Source organism: Arachis hypogaea, chromosome 3 (assembly GCF_003086295.3).
Source record: "Arachis hypogaea cultivar Tifrunner chromosome 3, arahy.Tifrunner.gnm2.J5K5, whole genome shotgun sequence".
In the NCBI taxonomy this organism is placed as follows: Eukaryota; Viridiplantae; Streptophyta; class Magnoliopsida; order Fabales; family Fabaceae; genus Arachis; species Arachis hypogaea.
The window spans coordinates 129,576,736-129,592,595 of record NC_092038.1 but is presented as its reverse complement, the minus strand read 5'-3'; the positions used below and the strand labels follow the sequence as shown (position 1 = coordinate 129,592,595).

Below are 15,860 nucleotides of genomic sequence, written 5' to 3'. Positions count from 1 at the left end.
GTAGATTTTTTTGTTTTGAAATCAATTTTTTTTCACGGAAGTGATAAAATGACTTATGGAGAAGGAGATGAGTCATCTATTTCTACTTCTTCCAAAAGTTGTAAATTAACTTTTCGGGAAGTCAAAAGCTCTTCTTTAAAATGGTGCCAAACACGCTTATCGTAACTTTTCATAATTCAAAAGTAAAAAAAGTAGCTTTTGGCACTTCCCAAACGGGCTCTTAATTAAGTTGGTTATCCAAACTGGGCCGTAATATAGTTATGCTTTAATTTTAATATTTTAATTTTAATTTTAATTAGAGAATGTGACTTGCACATTTGATTGTCAAATTTATTACTAGTAATTAATAATAATATATAAGAGAAATAGAGTGAGTGAAGAAATGAAAGAGATAGAGAAAGAAAAAGAGAGGAGGAGATAACACTCTAATTTTAGAGAAAAATATTGAATTTTAATTGCAATGAGAGAGTGGTATGTGACACGTTTTAATTGTAAAATTAAAAATATATAATAAATAATAAATAATAGATTAATAATTAGAGAATGTGACTTGCACATTTGATTGTCAAATTTATTACTAGTCATTAATAATGATATATAAGAGAAATAGAGTGGGTGAAGAAATGAAAGAGACAAAGAAAGAAAAAGAAAGGAGGAGATAACACTTTAATTTTGGAGAAAAACATTGAATTTTAATTGCAATGAGAGAGTGGCATGTGACACATTTTAATTGTAAAATAAAAAATATATAATAAATAATAAATAATAGATTAATAATTAAGAAATTTTTATTGACCCAACATTGTAATGAATTTTTAGATTTTAGTGTTGTCCACTCAAAAAATACTAATAGAATTTTTTTTCACATAAAAGACCCACACAATATACCATAATTTTGGTAAACTCATTTTTTACTTTACTTAATTCCTAGTATATAAGATGATCAAACCCACTAAGAAATTGCATGTTACTCTCCACATATCATGTGTTTATAGGTTAGTCAAATCTTAGCAATTCTTAGCCATTATAACCTTGGCTACCAAAGACTTTTTCTTATTATTATGTCATTTTTGTTTTGTCCGGAGTTGTGACATCTTTATAGCTGGTAATATATACTTTATTTACGGGTATTCCATCCAGCACATTTTCTTCGAATAGGATAAGATGCGGCTATATATATATATATATATATATATAAATGATGTGTATAGTAAAAGAAGTGCCTTGTTAAACTCACAACTTCTTTTTTATAAAAGTTTAGAATTAATTATTTAAATTATTAATTTAGTATATTTATTTTTTATAATAAGTGTGACAAGATATTTATCTTTGTTTGTGTTATTTTAAGTTTATTAAGAAGTTGATTATCATGTTATTTATAATTTTATGTTAATTTTTTTTAAGATTTTATTATTTTTAACTTTAATTTAATCTTAGCTTTTTATTTTATTAATATGTATGAAATTTGAAATGATTGAATTTTATACTTACTTAAAAAAAATTTATTTTTCTATGGATAGAATCAAATAGGATAGAGTTTAAAACTTTAGAATGCAGACAGAATTAGGATTGAAAAATTCTCAAACTCTATTCTATTCTATTTATTGTCAATCTTAATTATGTGATATCTTTTTATTATTAAATATATTTTAAATATAATTCTTTTTCTATAAGACCAAGTTTATTCTAAAGATCAAACATTTTATGTAAAAAGTTTCTGTCTCAACAAAAAAGGGTTTCTGTAAACATGAAATTGAATGCACATAAAATTGAATGCAATTTATATTGTACTAGCGTGTCAATACTGGATTTTTTATTTTAATAAATAAATAAATTATAATAATTATTGAAATAAATATTTTAAAAAACAATTATCGAAATAAATATTTTTCTGTTATCTCGTTTACATTGTAAAGGAGATAATTTTGTATGTATCGAGATACATGTATATCTCGTTTAAAGTGTAAACAAGATATAGTTTATCTCGTTTACAGTATTTGTAAAAAAAATATTTTTTTTTGAAAATAATAAAAAATATTAATAATATCAAAGAATGGGAGAGTGATGGATGATAAATAAAACAGAAAAAAATAGGAGAGTGGGAGATAATCGTTGGATTATTGATATTATTAATATTTTTTATTATTTTCAGTAAAATATTTTTTTTTTACAAATATTATGACTCCTGATTTATTTTGTGAATCAGATACAATATCAATGTTATCTGATAGAAGTTGATAGTAATAGCAAGTTGTGAGCTATGGTTAAGTTAACTAACCATATTTCTGAGCTGTCACAATATGGAACATAAGTTAACTAGTTGGTGAATTATATGGTAAAGATGTAAGTTTACAGATTTTTCCTTAAGTTTACAGATTTTTCCTTTAATAGGATGAGAGAGAGATGGATAAAGGTAAAATCCATATTTTGAATAATAATAAAATAATAAAAAATATCTATAAAAGGAATTTAAATTCTCTATACCACTTTAATCTGTACACTAGAGACTAGAGTGTCCCTAACTAGTTTGTTAGACTTAGAGCACGATTTCTTCAACCAACAAGAAAATGTATACCTTATTTGGAAACTACTCATAAATCAATGGGAAAATGTATCAAAATCGTACATAGAGGATTTGTTCTATTTGGAATAATCAACAATGAATATATGTGGAATAGCTTTGTAATATACAAATAAATTGGATGTTACATCTAAGTTAGATGATGCACTTGACTTACCCAGCTTTTCGGGATCGCGCATCTCATGCCTAGTATCAACCAAAAAATGCTTCCAACACTCATCACTTTCTGAACTCTTTAAGTAACAAGTGAGTGATACTTGGCACTTAAAATCTTCCTATATTTCTGAAATGACAAACAGGATTTCATGTTGTATGACTTCACTTCCGCTATTTGTAGGATCAAAGCAAAACATGTGTTCCATTTCATGTTTATGCATACCCTCCCATTTTGTTTCAAGCATGTAGTAGGTGCTTGTCACACACCAATACTCTATAACTAGCATGAGGCCCCTCAGATGTATCCCTCAATGTGACTTGCCACCCCATTGCCTTGGCAATGTCTTGAATTTCATCCATGATGGCAATAGAATCGCGGATGTATACCTGTCCTCCCGGTCTTAGTATTCGGTCCATCTCAAGCATAATAGATGACATATTGCATCTGATAAGAGAGAAATCCAACACATAGGAAGGAATAGACATTATCAATACTGGACTTTGCAGTCGAGCAGAGCGATCATAAAATAGTTATTTCCTAAGCTACGATTACGAAAGATGAATATCGGATTGGATATCCAAACCACAATTCTCATTTTTCTCATTATTAACAGAAATAGTGTAACGATTATAAGCCAGGAGGAAAGATACAAGCTTGACAAGAAAAGAAAAAGGTACCTTTTGCGCTCTGCAGAAAGAAGGTTGGCAGCATGCAGAAAATCATAGGTTCTTGGGTAGGTGTCAAATGCTTCACACCTAAATTATAAAAATTGCAGAATATTACAAAACACTAAGATCGCAAAAGTAATTGGGGGAATTGATATAGAGGCTTTTTCAGTACATGGAATTGGGAAACCTCAGTATCACAAGGTGAACATTTGTATTTAATATATCTTAAGTAAGTTTTTTGTTGAATACCAGTCATGCATAACTCCCATCAATCCACGGTCGTAGATAACTGGCAAGGTATTTGTGCTACTAACAGGAACAACATTCATAACCCAGCAGTCAAATTTCCGACTAATCAATGCTGCTGCAAACCTGAGAAAGCACTCAAATATATAGAAAATAAAAATTAGGAACTACCAAATACTAGAGCAATTAGGAATAACTAAATGTCTATTTATAAAAAGAAAATAAAACGATAGAAAAATTACCCTCCAAATCCAGCTCGCATGTCCATAACATTTCTCATTCTCATCTCTTTCCAGCGTAAAGTATCAACATATTGTCCTATTATCTCATTCCAATATTTCGATTCTGCCTTAAAAAGCTCTGCTCTGGATGTGAAGGCATCAAATTTTATGCTTTGAAGCCTATCAGGCGGAGTTTGCAAACGAGCAGGCCATTCTGTAACATTTGTTCCATAGCCATTCTCAGGTAACCGAGAGATGCATGCTTTTAGATTAACATACCTACATAAATTAAGTAATGAAATTACCAATAATGAGTCATTAAGAACCAAAAATGTTATTTGGACAACCATTGAAAGCTGTCTACACCAACCAACTTTTAGTTGGTAATTCATGCAAATAGTTTGCAACTTGCATTTGAAAAGTTGGAAACGGCCAAAAAGTTTGTAATTTCTGGAAAGCAAGAAAAATTAAAGTTGTGAGAAGATGAGTGTGACACACACCATAATTGCTCTAATATCAACAACTTTTAGTTGTCCAAATAACACTGTAACGCTATCTAAACAATCAAAAGTTGTTCTACGTCAACACTTTGAGTGCAATTATGGTGTGGGTCTCATTCACACTCTCAAGTTTGGGGTGTTTTAGCCTACATATTGGCAAATTGCATTTATTTTCTACTCTCTGATTCTATCTCGCAGAGCTCTAACAAACATATAATCATAACGAAGATCAAGATGGCTTCAACACAATACCAAACATTGTCTGGGTCGTCACGTGGGTCACACAGTGGAGGTTTAGTCCCTTCCTCGCGGTTTAGATAGCAGCTATTGTTAGAAGGTTTCTGCCATACTGCAATGTACCCATCTTTTTTCAAAAAATTCCAGCAGAGTCGAGTAGTAAGATCAAGCATCTCTGGAGATAACAAAAACCCAAGTTACACACATGATAGGCACAGACAGCATTCTTAATAATAAAGAAAGACTTAAGCAAATCCTAGTAAGTTATTTACTGTACAACTCTGTTCAATCTAAATGTGTAACTATACCTTCCCATTGTTCTTCTAAAGCTTCCTCATGTTTATAAACTGGCTGGGCAGCCCAGACAAAGTATCCTCCTCCTCTTAGCATCCTATCAACTTCAGCTAGCAATATCCCATCTTCAACACAAAGTAAAATGAAGTGTTAAGGCTCATAACATAAATAAAGGCATTTGCTATCATAAGCAAGAAAACTAGCATATCAACATGCACTCAACTGGTTGATTAGCTGTTATATATGCTCCTGTTCATAATATTTTGCTTCTCATTATTACCAAGAACTATTGCACATTGTAAAAGAGAGGAAAACCATACCATCCCTTGTCCAGTTAATTCTACAGCGTGAACAATGTATCAAGTCAAAAGCTTGACTTGGATATAATAACCGTCTAGTAGCAAATACCGATGCCATTGCTGGCACACCACGCTCAAGAGCAAATTGGATCTGATTCTCATGAACATCTTTGGGAGCTACAGACATGGTGAGGACATTCCGTGACAGTAAATATGCGCCAAAGCTAGCTACACCACAGCCAACATCAAGAACAACCCGTATATGCCGACCAAAAGTAATTTCAGGGATCATCTAACGAAACAGAAAAAATCCTGATGTTCAGCATCGAGTTACCTATACTGTCTAAAAAGAAGAATTGGCGAAACCAAATTATATACACATAGAAAAACCTTAGCAATGTGGTCCAGGTATTCATTTGCCCCATGGATAAATTGCGTACCACCTCCTGGAAATTTGAACTTATCTTTGTCTCTGGAAATCCAGTTTTGGCCACCTTTATCTTCTACAAGACGATTGTGAGGAACATTATTGAACCATACCTACACCAGTCAGAAAGAGAAAGAAAAAACAAAAACCTATCCATGAATCAGTAATAACAATAACAACGTATTTACACAAACTTAATAACACATTTCAAGATATACCATTGAAAATAGAAAAAGAAATCCTTCAATCTTAACTCGACTAAAAACAATAAAGAGAACTTATTTTTAAGCATTCATTTCTTGAGAAATTAAAACAGAATAGCAAGGAACCTCGTCTCGGCTTTGGGGCCATGGAATTGGGGTACGGTACCCTTTGGGTGCAGGAACCAAGCAATTCAAGCCACGACCTTTTTCGGGGCAATAGCGCTGGAACCTCTCTCCTTTCTCAGTGGAAGGAAGCTTCTTAATCGCTTCCTCATTATCCAAACACGGTATATACTCGCTCATGTTCCGCGGGCACAGACCAAACCTCTTGATCACGAATCTCGTAGAAGAACCACCACCACCACCACCGCCGCCGCCGTCGTCCTCCGTAGAGGCAACCTCCGTCTCGTTCACCCACTCATTCCCCACCTCGAAATCCTCCGACATGGTCCCATTCTCGCTCACGATCCCGAATTTCTTGACCTCCGGCTGGGGCGATTCTAGGGCTACTTCCGGCGGTGGTTGGAAATCGTTGATGAGGGCGGAGACGTTGAATTGTTTGTCGAAATTGGGGGATGTGGAAACAAGGCGGTTGGGGTTAGGGTCTGAAAAGAAGACGAGTTGTTGGTAGCCATCGGACCAGTGCATTCCCAAGTAGAAGAATGTGACGGCGATGAAGAGAGAGCCGATGATCTTCAATGCAAGGGAACTTCTCAGCAGATCCAAGCTCATTTTGGATCCACCAATGTTGGGTATGTCTCAAAATTCACCTGTGGCTTTGTGATTGTGGCAGAGCTTATTACAACAGAAGAAGAAGAAGAAGAGTGACTAAGAATTTTTGTTTGTGCCTCGCGGACATTGATAATGACATGAAGCGTGGAGGTCTGTAACATCATCAAAGTAAAACGAGATTTAGATTTACATTACAGCTACTACGTTCTGTTCACGCTTCTCAGATCCGCTTTGTATCACAATATCAGTATCACCATTACCCTCACATTACCAAAAATAATAATAAAATAAAATAAAAAAGAATATTTAATTTTTGTAATTAACTTTTTACTATTGAGTGTTCACCTAATTGTTTCCTAAATCAAATGTAGCCTTCTCTCAACATTTTGCAGGATTCTACTTGCCCTGTGTCATTCAAGTGTCTCATGTTTTGTTGTTAGGTTTCATCTTGACACCCTCGTCACTGATTATTTGGATAAAATGTGCTAAATTTGATTAGTTTGTGTAGATAACTCAAACTAACAAAGAAAAATAGGAACTAGGAAGAAAATAACATAATTCAACATGAGCCAATTTGGTTTAATCCAAACTGGAATTGGCTAGTTTTTTTTTCAGATAGTCTAATGATTCAAATCTCTCTTTAAAATGCTTTTCCTGTGTTTAATTTACTGATTAGATCAGGTGGATTTTAATAACCAAATATTAAAAAGTGCATGATGCATTATTGCTAACAACACACATTGCTGAAAAGTTTCTTGTACTAATGTATCAAACATATAATTTGCACCTCTTTTTATCCATTCAAACTGGAATTTATTCCGTTAAAATATTTAGAATTATATCTTCATTATATTATATATATAAAGAAGAAATTCATATAAAATAAAACTAAAAGTAAGAGAAAAAAAACTTACATATGTGTGTTCTGCCAAGGAACCAACTAAGATATTGTTAATTAGTTGAAAAATAGGTCTATTAATAAAAAATAATAACTTCTCACTATCAATTTTTTAAATTTTAAAACTAAAAATAAAAAAGATTGATTTGAGTTAGTTTATATGGCTTCCTAAATTTTTTCTATGTATAATTTGCATTTTAAAATCTTAAAAAAGATTTTTACCAAAAGAGATATATTAAATTAAATTATTTAAATACAAAAAATTTATTTATTTTTAACTCTTAATTAAATATGAAGACTGAATTTATACGAAGATAAGAATATTATAATATAAAATTATATTTAATAAATAAGATATAAATATATAAATTTTATTTTGAGATATTAAATTAATATATTTTATGTATTTTTTATTAATATTTATTATTAAAAATACAAAGACACAAAATATATGAATTATTTTTTTATTATTTCTATTAATTTTTTATAATCGTATATTTCATCATTATTTTTTTCTTAAACTTTTATATAAGAAAAATAGAATAAATTAAACTTGATAATTTATTCTTTCTTACATTTATTTTATTACTCTTTATAGCGTTACTAAATTCATAATTAAATCTATATTATTTAAAAACTTCCAATTGAATTTTTACATTATTTAAAATTTTAGATTTGAATCTTCTAAAGTTTAAATTTTATTTTAGAGGATAAAGTGTAATTTTTTATCTTTTAAATAATTTTTTTTCATATTTATTTTTGATACTACCTATAAAATAAATAGTAAGAGATCACACTTTATTAGCTAAAGTAAAATTCAAGTTTGAGAGGATCAAATCCTAAAATTTCATATTTAGTTTATTATCGTGAAAAAAAAAAAAAAAGATTATGTTCGAAAGAAACAGACGGGAGGGAAGGAAAAGAATGAATGATTGATACATGATCATTCTTCCGTTTCTCTCGGTTCCCTCTCCGCATCAGTTACTATTTCCGGCGTCAGTTACTTGGCCCAAACTAAATTCATTTCATTTGTTAACACAAGGTCGGTTAGGGAAGAACGATTCCTACCACAATTCTCTTCCCACTCTGCACCATGGAGTCGTCGTGGTCGTGGTCGCGCTCGATCACCGAGACTGTGAACGGGTCCCACCAATTCACCATCAAGGGTTACTCCTTGGCGAAAGGGATGGGTCCGGGCAGGCACATTATGAGCGGCACCTTCAACGTCGGTGGTTATGATTGGGCCATTTACTTCTACCCTGATGGCAAGAACCCTGACGACAATTCCACCTACGTTTCGGTCTTCATTGCACTGGCCAGCGAGGGAACCGATGTCAGGGCGTTGTTCAAGCTCACGCTGCTCGATCAGACCCAGAACGGCAACCATAAAGTCCACAGTCATTTCGATCGCCCACTAGAGAGGGGCCCTTACACCATCAAGTACAGAGGCAGCATGTGGTACTGCTTTCATGGATTTGTTTTCACTCTTTATGTTATTTCTTTTGTGGTTTTTGCACTTTTTAACTTAGTGTGTGGTATCTGACATTGGGTTTGAGTGAGAAAAATGTCTCCCATGGAAGCAATGTATCAATATAGTCATCATTATTTATTCTTCATTTTGATGGGGAGGGGGTGGGAGTGGGTTGAAGGTTGTTGTTGTTGTCTCTTAAGCCCTTAGCATTTACTGCATTTGGCTTTTGTTGCTTCATTTCAGGGGTTACAAGCGATTCTTTAAAAGAGCGTTACTGGAAACATCAGAATATCTGAAAGACGATTGCCTTATCATGCAATGCACTGTAGGTGTTGTGAAAACCCGTCTTGAGGGTTTTAAACCGGGGCTCATTGTGCCAGATTCAGACATGGGCCGAGACTTTAAGGACTTGTTGGAATCCGAAATTGGTTTTGACATAGTTTTCAAGGTCAAGAGTGAAAGCTTCAAAGCTCATAAGTTGATACTTGCTGCCCGATCTCCTGTCTTCAGAGAGCAGTTTTCTGGAGGAGTTGGGGATCCTAGCATAGATGAAATAGTGGTTGATGATATTGAGCCTTTTGTCTTCAAGGTAATTACTCCCATTTGTGAATTCTGATATCTGAACTTTGGTGAAATTTTTATCATTCTTATGGTATAACTGTGTAAGAAATGGTCTTCTCACCCCATATGTGAACTGTGAATCCTTAAGTATCATTAGCATTATTTTTTGATAATATTTCTTTGCAAATCTTTCACCCAGTTGTGCCTGCTTTTGTTTGTGAAGCATTATTCTGTTGTTTTATCTGCCTGCTGAACTTCTGGCTGAATAGTCATTTTTCTTTCATTATTTTGTGTTGTGTTCTGGCCAAGTGAATATTCATTTTATCTAGTTTTTCAGGCAATGCTTCTCTTCATTTACACAGACAAACTTCCTGAGATGTCCGATATTATGGGCTCAATAAATATGTGCTCGTGTACTGTCATGGTGCAGAATCTGTTAGCTGCTGCTGATCTCTATAATCTTGATCGTCTAAAACTACTGTGTGAATCAAAATTGAGTGAAAAAATCAACACTGACACTGTTGCCACAACACTTGCCCTGGCTGAGAAACATCATTGTCCGCAGCTTAAGGCCATCTGTTTAAAATTTATTGCAAATCCAGTAAACATAGGAGGTGCGTACTATTTTAGAAGTTCTATGGTTTTTAAACTTCAATATTTTTTCAGCATAAACTCTATTGCCCTCATGATGTTTTCTAGCATATCCTACACATTTTGTGTTTTAAAGTTGTTTTGGTAGATATTTGGTATGCTTTATGGTCAAATACCATAATGAATGGCGAGACTGTCATAGAATCGTTCAAATGTCATTCTTTCCCCTTTTCATGCATTTCTTATAGTTGGAAAATTAAACATTTGAAGTAACAGTCATTCAATTCTCTATTTGGATGCTACACATTGAACAGAGAAAAATTCAATGTGTGATCTAAGAATATGGACAGCCACTTATTTTTCAATTTGTGCATTTTGTGGAAGCCCTCATATATTCCACTCTAAGACTCAGTCGTGTATTGTTTTATGTTGTGTGCAGTGGTAATGCTGTCGGAAGCTTTTGAACATTTGAAAGAAGGTTACCCTAAGATGCTGTCGGAATTGCTCAAGACATTTGCATCAGTAGATGATAATTCAAGCCAACCATCAAGCAGGAAAAGAAGTGGCAGCAGAATACACCGGCAAGATTTAGTGGATGGTGCTGCTGCTGAATCTGTTAATCCAAATGGCAGGTCTCTCAGGAGGCGTACATGGTGATAGAGTAAAAACCCTGAATGGAAGTGCAATATAGCTATGGAACTTTGCATGTGAATATGAGTGAATTCATCATTTCGTTTCACCTGCTCCTATATATAGCTCTCTCTTGAGTCTCAAGTATTTAGCCTTGACAACATTTTGAATGGTAGTTTGACATTAGATCATATCAGTTCTAGTGTAGGGTATAATACTATAATCATGTTTGATGTCTTTAATAAAAAATAAATAGGTATATATTGAAACTATTGAATTTAATCTACCATGATAGACTTTTTTTACTGGTCGTTCTACCTGCCTCTTGTGTATAATCACTATTGTAAAAATTGTCTTAAGATTACGAGCAGGATTAGTGGTCGAATTATTTCCTGAAAGATGAGTATAAATTTGTCCATAAAAAAAAATTATCAATCAAATTAATCCTTCAAACATTACAATAATCATTTTTGTCCTTCTGTTTCTATCAACATTAATGATATAATACATTAACTTATAACATACATAACACATATCTTATCTAGTTAGACGTTGAACAAATATGTTTATGAAAATCTATCAATATTCATTTTCCTAATTATATAAACCATAATCCTAATATAACCTAACCACACTAAATTGATAAATTTTCATAAATATATTTATTCAGTGTCTAATTAGATATTCTAGATGTCATATATGATGTAAGTTAATATTTCATGTCATCAATTATTGACTAAAATTATTAATTGAGTGATTGAATGGCAAAAAAAAATTAAGTTATAATTTTTGAATGACCAATTTGATAGATAAATTCTTTTAAGAATGAATTTGAAGAACAAACTATCTTTTAAGAATTAATTTGACTATTAATCTATTGGAAGCAATTATTGGTTATATAGAAGCATCTCGAGATAGTTTCCTTTCTCCCCCAGAGGAAGAATTATTTTGCCTTACACAATCTTGTTGGGAACATGAGAGAAGAAAAGATGCAAGATAAAAATAAAAGGCGACGATTCCTTACTCTAATTTTTATGTGGGAGTATCATTAATCATAGAAAAAATATTTACAAATAGAATCCCATTTTTTTTTATTTTTAAAAGAATTAAAAATAAAACATTTACCCTTTTATATTTTTAGTTTTTAAAAATTCTCCCTTACTTTTTAACTATTCTTTCGAAGAAGAGAGTTTTTGCTAGGGTTCCCTCCTACACTCAGCATCATCACAATTGACTCTGCTAAAAATCTTTTCTTTGATGTCCTCATGTCAGTTACTACCCTCGCACCGCACTACATTTTCAGTTTGGTCTGTGTTCTTGTTATTCAAGAGGACCGAGCATATGAATGTTAGTACAACCAAGGAATTCATTTGTCCATGACAGCAAATCTCTCTTAAGTCTCTAGACTAAGAAAATCACTAACAAAAACAGAATTTTCTGACCACAGCAATCACCTTGGAAAGACATGAGCATGAGCAAACATCTCAGAACATATGCTTAATCCTGTAGTACCCTTTTCTCATTTTCTTCTCTATTCTGTATTCTGCAAAATATTTCTAAGTAGCATTCAGAAAATGCAGCATGAAAAGAGTAGGACTTCCACAACTCAAACCACCACAGATTAAAGTCTCTGAATGGATGAACAATTATAATTATTGACATAAAGATTCACATCAATTGTATTTCCCATTTAAAAAAGCTCAATCATTTGTTCTTTGCACACAACCACCCCACATAACCATTGCACTGCACATTAATTAGGGAAAGATTAACACATAGCACGCCCAAGTCAACTAAGAATCTAAGATATAATGTACAAAGTCTAAAATTATCTCCGAATCAGAATCTATAGAGTGATAGTGAATAATGCTAAGTAAATAGTTCATTCACAGTCACAAAAAGAACAACAATTAAGAATACTGAAATTCAATATCGAAAGGAGCTAGATTTCGTTTGAAGCTGAACCACTAACACCAAAAATCACATAAATTCTCAATTGTTTTTCGAGCTTACGGTGTCAAAAGACAACACGAAACTGCAGCGCGTTGAATTCAATGGCGGGAAGGAACTCTATCCTTACTGTATTTTCACTACAGTATCGGTGACGATACTCGAGAAACCTAACAGATTAACGCGATAGCGAAGAACAAGAACACAGACTGAATTGAAAGTGTAGTGCGACGCGAGGGTAGTAACTAATACGAGGACATCAAAAGAAAGATTTTTCTCAGAACCAATTGTGATGATGCTGAGTGTAGGAAGAACTCTAGCATAGACTCTCTTCTTTGAAAGAATGGTTAAAAAGAAAAGGAAAATTTTAAAAAACTAAAAATATAAAAGGGTAAATGTCTTATTTTTAAAAAACAAAAAGATGGAGTTCTATTTATAAATATTTTTCTTATGGTTAATGATACTCCCACACAAAAATAAAAGTAAGGAATCCGTTGCCAAAATAAAATAGTAACCGAAATAAAAATATTAGTGTTTTATCCGCACGACAGAACAGAAATTTAAAATTTAACTTGGTAATTTTAGTCTGAATAATTGGTATTCCATAAAAAATAAAGTAATAAATAAAAGTCCCCTTCAATTGAAATGAAGTCGTTAAAGTTTGTTGGGCATAATTGTGCACTATCACCGAGCACATGATCAGTTGGGCAGCAAATAGCGACGTACGTCAATTTACCCTTAAACTTAAAGGATGATTGATTTATATAATGAAATTAAATTATTACTATCTGGTAATGTGCGTTGTCAACTTGTCATTGTCATTCTATGAACCAAAACCCCATCTGAAAATGAAAGTTAATGTAAGCTACATGATGCGTCAACTTAAATAATCCTAATGAAAAGTACTTCATAATGTTGAAATGAATTTCTCGGCAAATAATAGAAGCTAATAATAACTAACTTAGGTTGGTCGAGTGATCAGTTTACTTATCCACTTAAATAAATGTTGGGATTCGAATTTCATCTTGTACATGCAGTAATTTATTGGCTATAAAAATAAAAAAAAATATATCCAAATTTCTCACTTTTTCTTTTACCACTAACAGATCTAGTAGATGAGTTTTGAGACATATAAAAAATGTGTATCCACAAGCAATCTTGACCGCAAGTTCGAATTTTAAGGATGTATGTCACAGTATAGTGTAACCTTGTGCTTCTTCAATTCAATAATGGGAAATAATCTCGTATACATCCACCTCTTGACACACACAAGCCTGTTGGTTGGGTAAAGAAAAATCCTATCCTATAAAAATGACAACTTTAACGATGAATAATTAAAAGTTTCAGTTTATAATACCCTAAAATTTATACTCGCATTAATATTATGAAATAAATTTATTTTCTTTTAACTTTTAAATATAATATATGTTAATATTTATCAAATAAAAAATAATAATATCACATGATAATTTATTATTTATTGTTCTTGTAATAGAACTTATTACAACATCTTGAAAACATCTCGTAATTGTATAAACACTTAAAAAATTAACTAAGTTAGAGAAATACAGAAATATGTTAACGCTTTCAATTAATATATATTATATATATTTTTTGTTATTAAAATCAATGGTTAAAACTAATAGAATACCGATGTTTCTACTTGAAATTCTTTCAAGAGAATATTATATAATACATTTTAATTATTCAATTAATAATATATAAAAAATTCCACGAAATATATAAGTTATTAAACGATACACGGAAGACTTTATCAAACAAAATAATTGACAGGCATTAAGAAATAACAAGTGATAAGATGACACGAACACACACTAAAATGGACCCTTTGGTGTTACGTCAACCACATCCAATCCACACGATCTCACTCTCACACCCACCTAAAACACATTGACCCCATCCAATGATTGTCAACAAAAACATCCAACGGTTCTAGCTGCCGTATAACTTGCACTAACTACTCCATACAACACCAAGAACCACCAATTTATCATGGGCCCGACCCCATCAAATAATTACCCTGCCATTCTCAACCACAGGGCTTAGTTACAGAGCCTCCTCTTTTCATGGGCCCATACACATCATTAGAAGGTGTGTGTTTTTTATTTTTTGGGTCACGGGCTCTCGGTTGTTATAGAGGAGGTGGTTACTGGTTAGTTAACACCCATGTGTTGTAGTTGTAGTGTGTTTTGCTTTCAGGCCACAAATTATTTGTGGCTAATAAAGAGAAACGTAGCTGCACGTTTTATTGGGCATGGTCCTATGGGCCGAATTCCCAAATACGGATCCAATTGGTGGGAATGCAAGCCAACTTAGCATTCTGTGACTCTGAGGATCCAATTTGTTTATTAAATTTATGAATTTAATAACAGGATTCTTTTATTTAATTATTTAAATTAAATGAATATAGAAATTACGGAACTATATAAATATAGAGTAATTACCCAAATACACAAAGTACTAAAAGAAAAAATAAAAAATACGTATATTTTAGATATTGTGACTCGCATTAAACATTTGAATGTATCTAGAGTACTGAGGTTCTAATAAGTATTTAAATACATTTCAGTTGTTCAATACCTGTTTTTTCATTTTAAGTTATAGAATAGGGTCTGAATACCCAAAATATGCACATATTTAATTTTTTTTCTCATGGAGTATGCTGTGTATTTAAATAATTACTTTATATTTTATATATTTTCGTAAATTTTATATTTATTTAATTTACATAAAAAAATCGTTTAATAGTTTCACAACGAAAATTCGTACTAATTGAAATTATGTGATTATAGCTTACATGTCAATATCATTATCTAAGTCTCTTTATTCAAATGGATGGACTGATCGTGACATATCTAAATAATGTCTCTAATTATTGATTAGATTCTTTTGGGCGTTCTTGTTTATAGTATTATCAGCAGGTGAATTTGTTATGTACATAGAGATATTTAATTTATAAACAAGGTATTAATTGAAGTTGATTAAAATAAATCGTAAAGATTCTAGATGGAGACTTTGTGCTACTATACTTCTTGTTGACAATTCTACTTTTCAGTTAACTATGTATTTGATTTACTAATAAAAACATTATTTTACTAAAAAAGTAGTTGCCAAATAGACATTATTAAAAAGTAAAAACATTGATAAATTTTTTAAAAATACTATTTACAAAT

General features: G+C 32.0%; 2 protein-coding genes across 2 annotated transcripts; one reads left to right on the top strand and one right to left on the bottom strand.

Moving 5' to 3' along the window:
* Positions 1–2,547: 2,547 nt before the first annotated feature.
* Positions 2,548–7,091, bottom strand: LOC112791583 (probable methyltransferase PMT11). Its single transcript, XM_025834478.3, has 9 exons — positions 5,960–7,091; positions 5,594–5,743; positions 5,225–5,495; positions 4,919–5,029; positions 4,626–4,785; positions 3,895–4,152; positions 3,656–3,778; positions 3,416–3,493; positions 2,548–3,182 (listed from the first exon to the last, which is right to left on the bottom strand). The coding sequence occupies exons 1-9, from the start codon at positions 6,563–6,565 to the stop codon at positions 2,975–2,977; spliced, it is 1,965 nt and encodes a 654-aa protein (XP_025690263.1). The 5' UTR covers positions 6,566–7,091; the 3' UTR covers positions 2,548–2,974.
* A 1,256-nt stretch (positions 7,092–8,347) lies between these two features.
* Positions 8,348–11,021, top strand: LOC112791585 (BTB/POZ and MATH domain-containing protein 3). Its single transcript, XM_025834479.3, has 4 exons — positions 8,348–8,921; positions 9,178–9,523; positions 9,833–10,109; positions 10,526–11,021. Exons 1-4 carry the CDS (start codon positions 8,557–8,559, stop codon positions 10,741–10,743), a joined length of 1,206 nt encoding a protein of 401 aa, XP_025690264.1. The 5' UTR covers positions 8,348–8,556; the 3' UTR covers positions 10,744–11,021.
* The last annotated feature ends 4,839 nt before the right edge of the window (positions 11,022–15,860 follow it).

Excerpts from the sequence above, each read along its gene's own strand:
- LOC112791583 (XM_025834478.3), bottom strand. The coding sequence starts at position 6,565 with ATGAGCTTGGATCTGCTGAGAAGTTCCCTTGCATTGAAGATCATCGGC. Across the intron at positions 4,153-4,625 it reads GACGACCCAGACAATGTTTG|GTATGTTAATCTAAAAGCAT; the intron begins GTATTGTGTTGA and ends TAATTTATGTAG. Across the intron at positions 3,779-3,894 it reads ATGCGAGCTGGATTTGGAGG|GTTTGCAGCAGCATTGATTA; the intron begins GTAATTTTTCTA and ends GTGCTTTCTCAG.
- LOC112791585 (XM_025834479.3), top strand. The coding sequence starts at position 8,557 with ATGGAGTCGTCGTGGTCGTGGTCGCGCTCGATCACCGAGACTGTGAAC. Across the intron at positions 8,922-9,177 it reads AAGTACAGAGGCAGCATGTG|GGGTTACAAGCGATTCTTTA; the intron begins GTACTGCTTTCA and ends GCTTCATTTCAG. Across the intron at positions 9,524-9,832 it reads TTGAGCCTTTTGTCTTCAAG|GCAATGCTTCTCTTCATTTA; the intron begins GTAATTACTCCC and ends CTAGTTTTTCAG.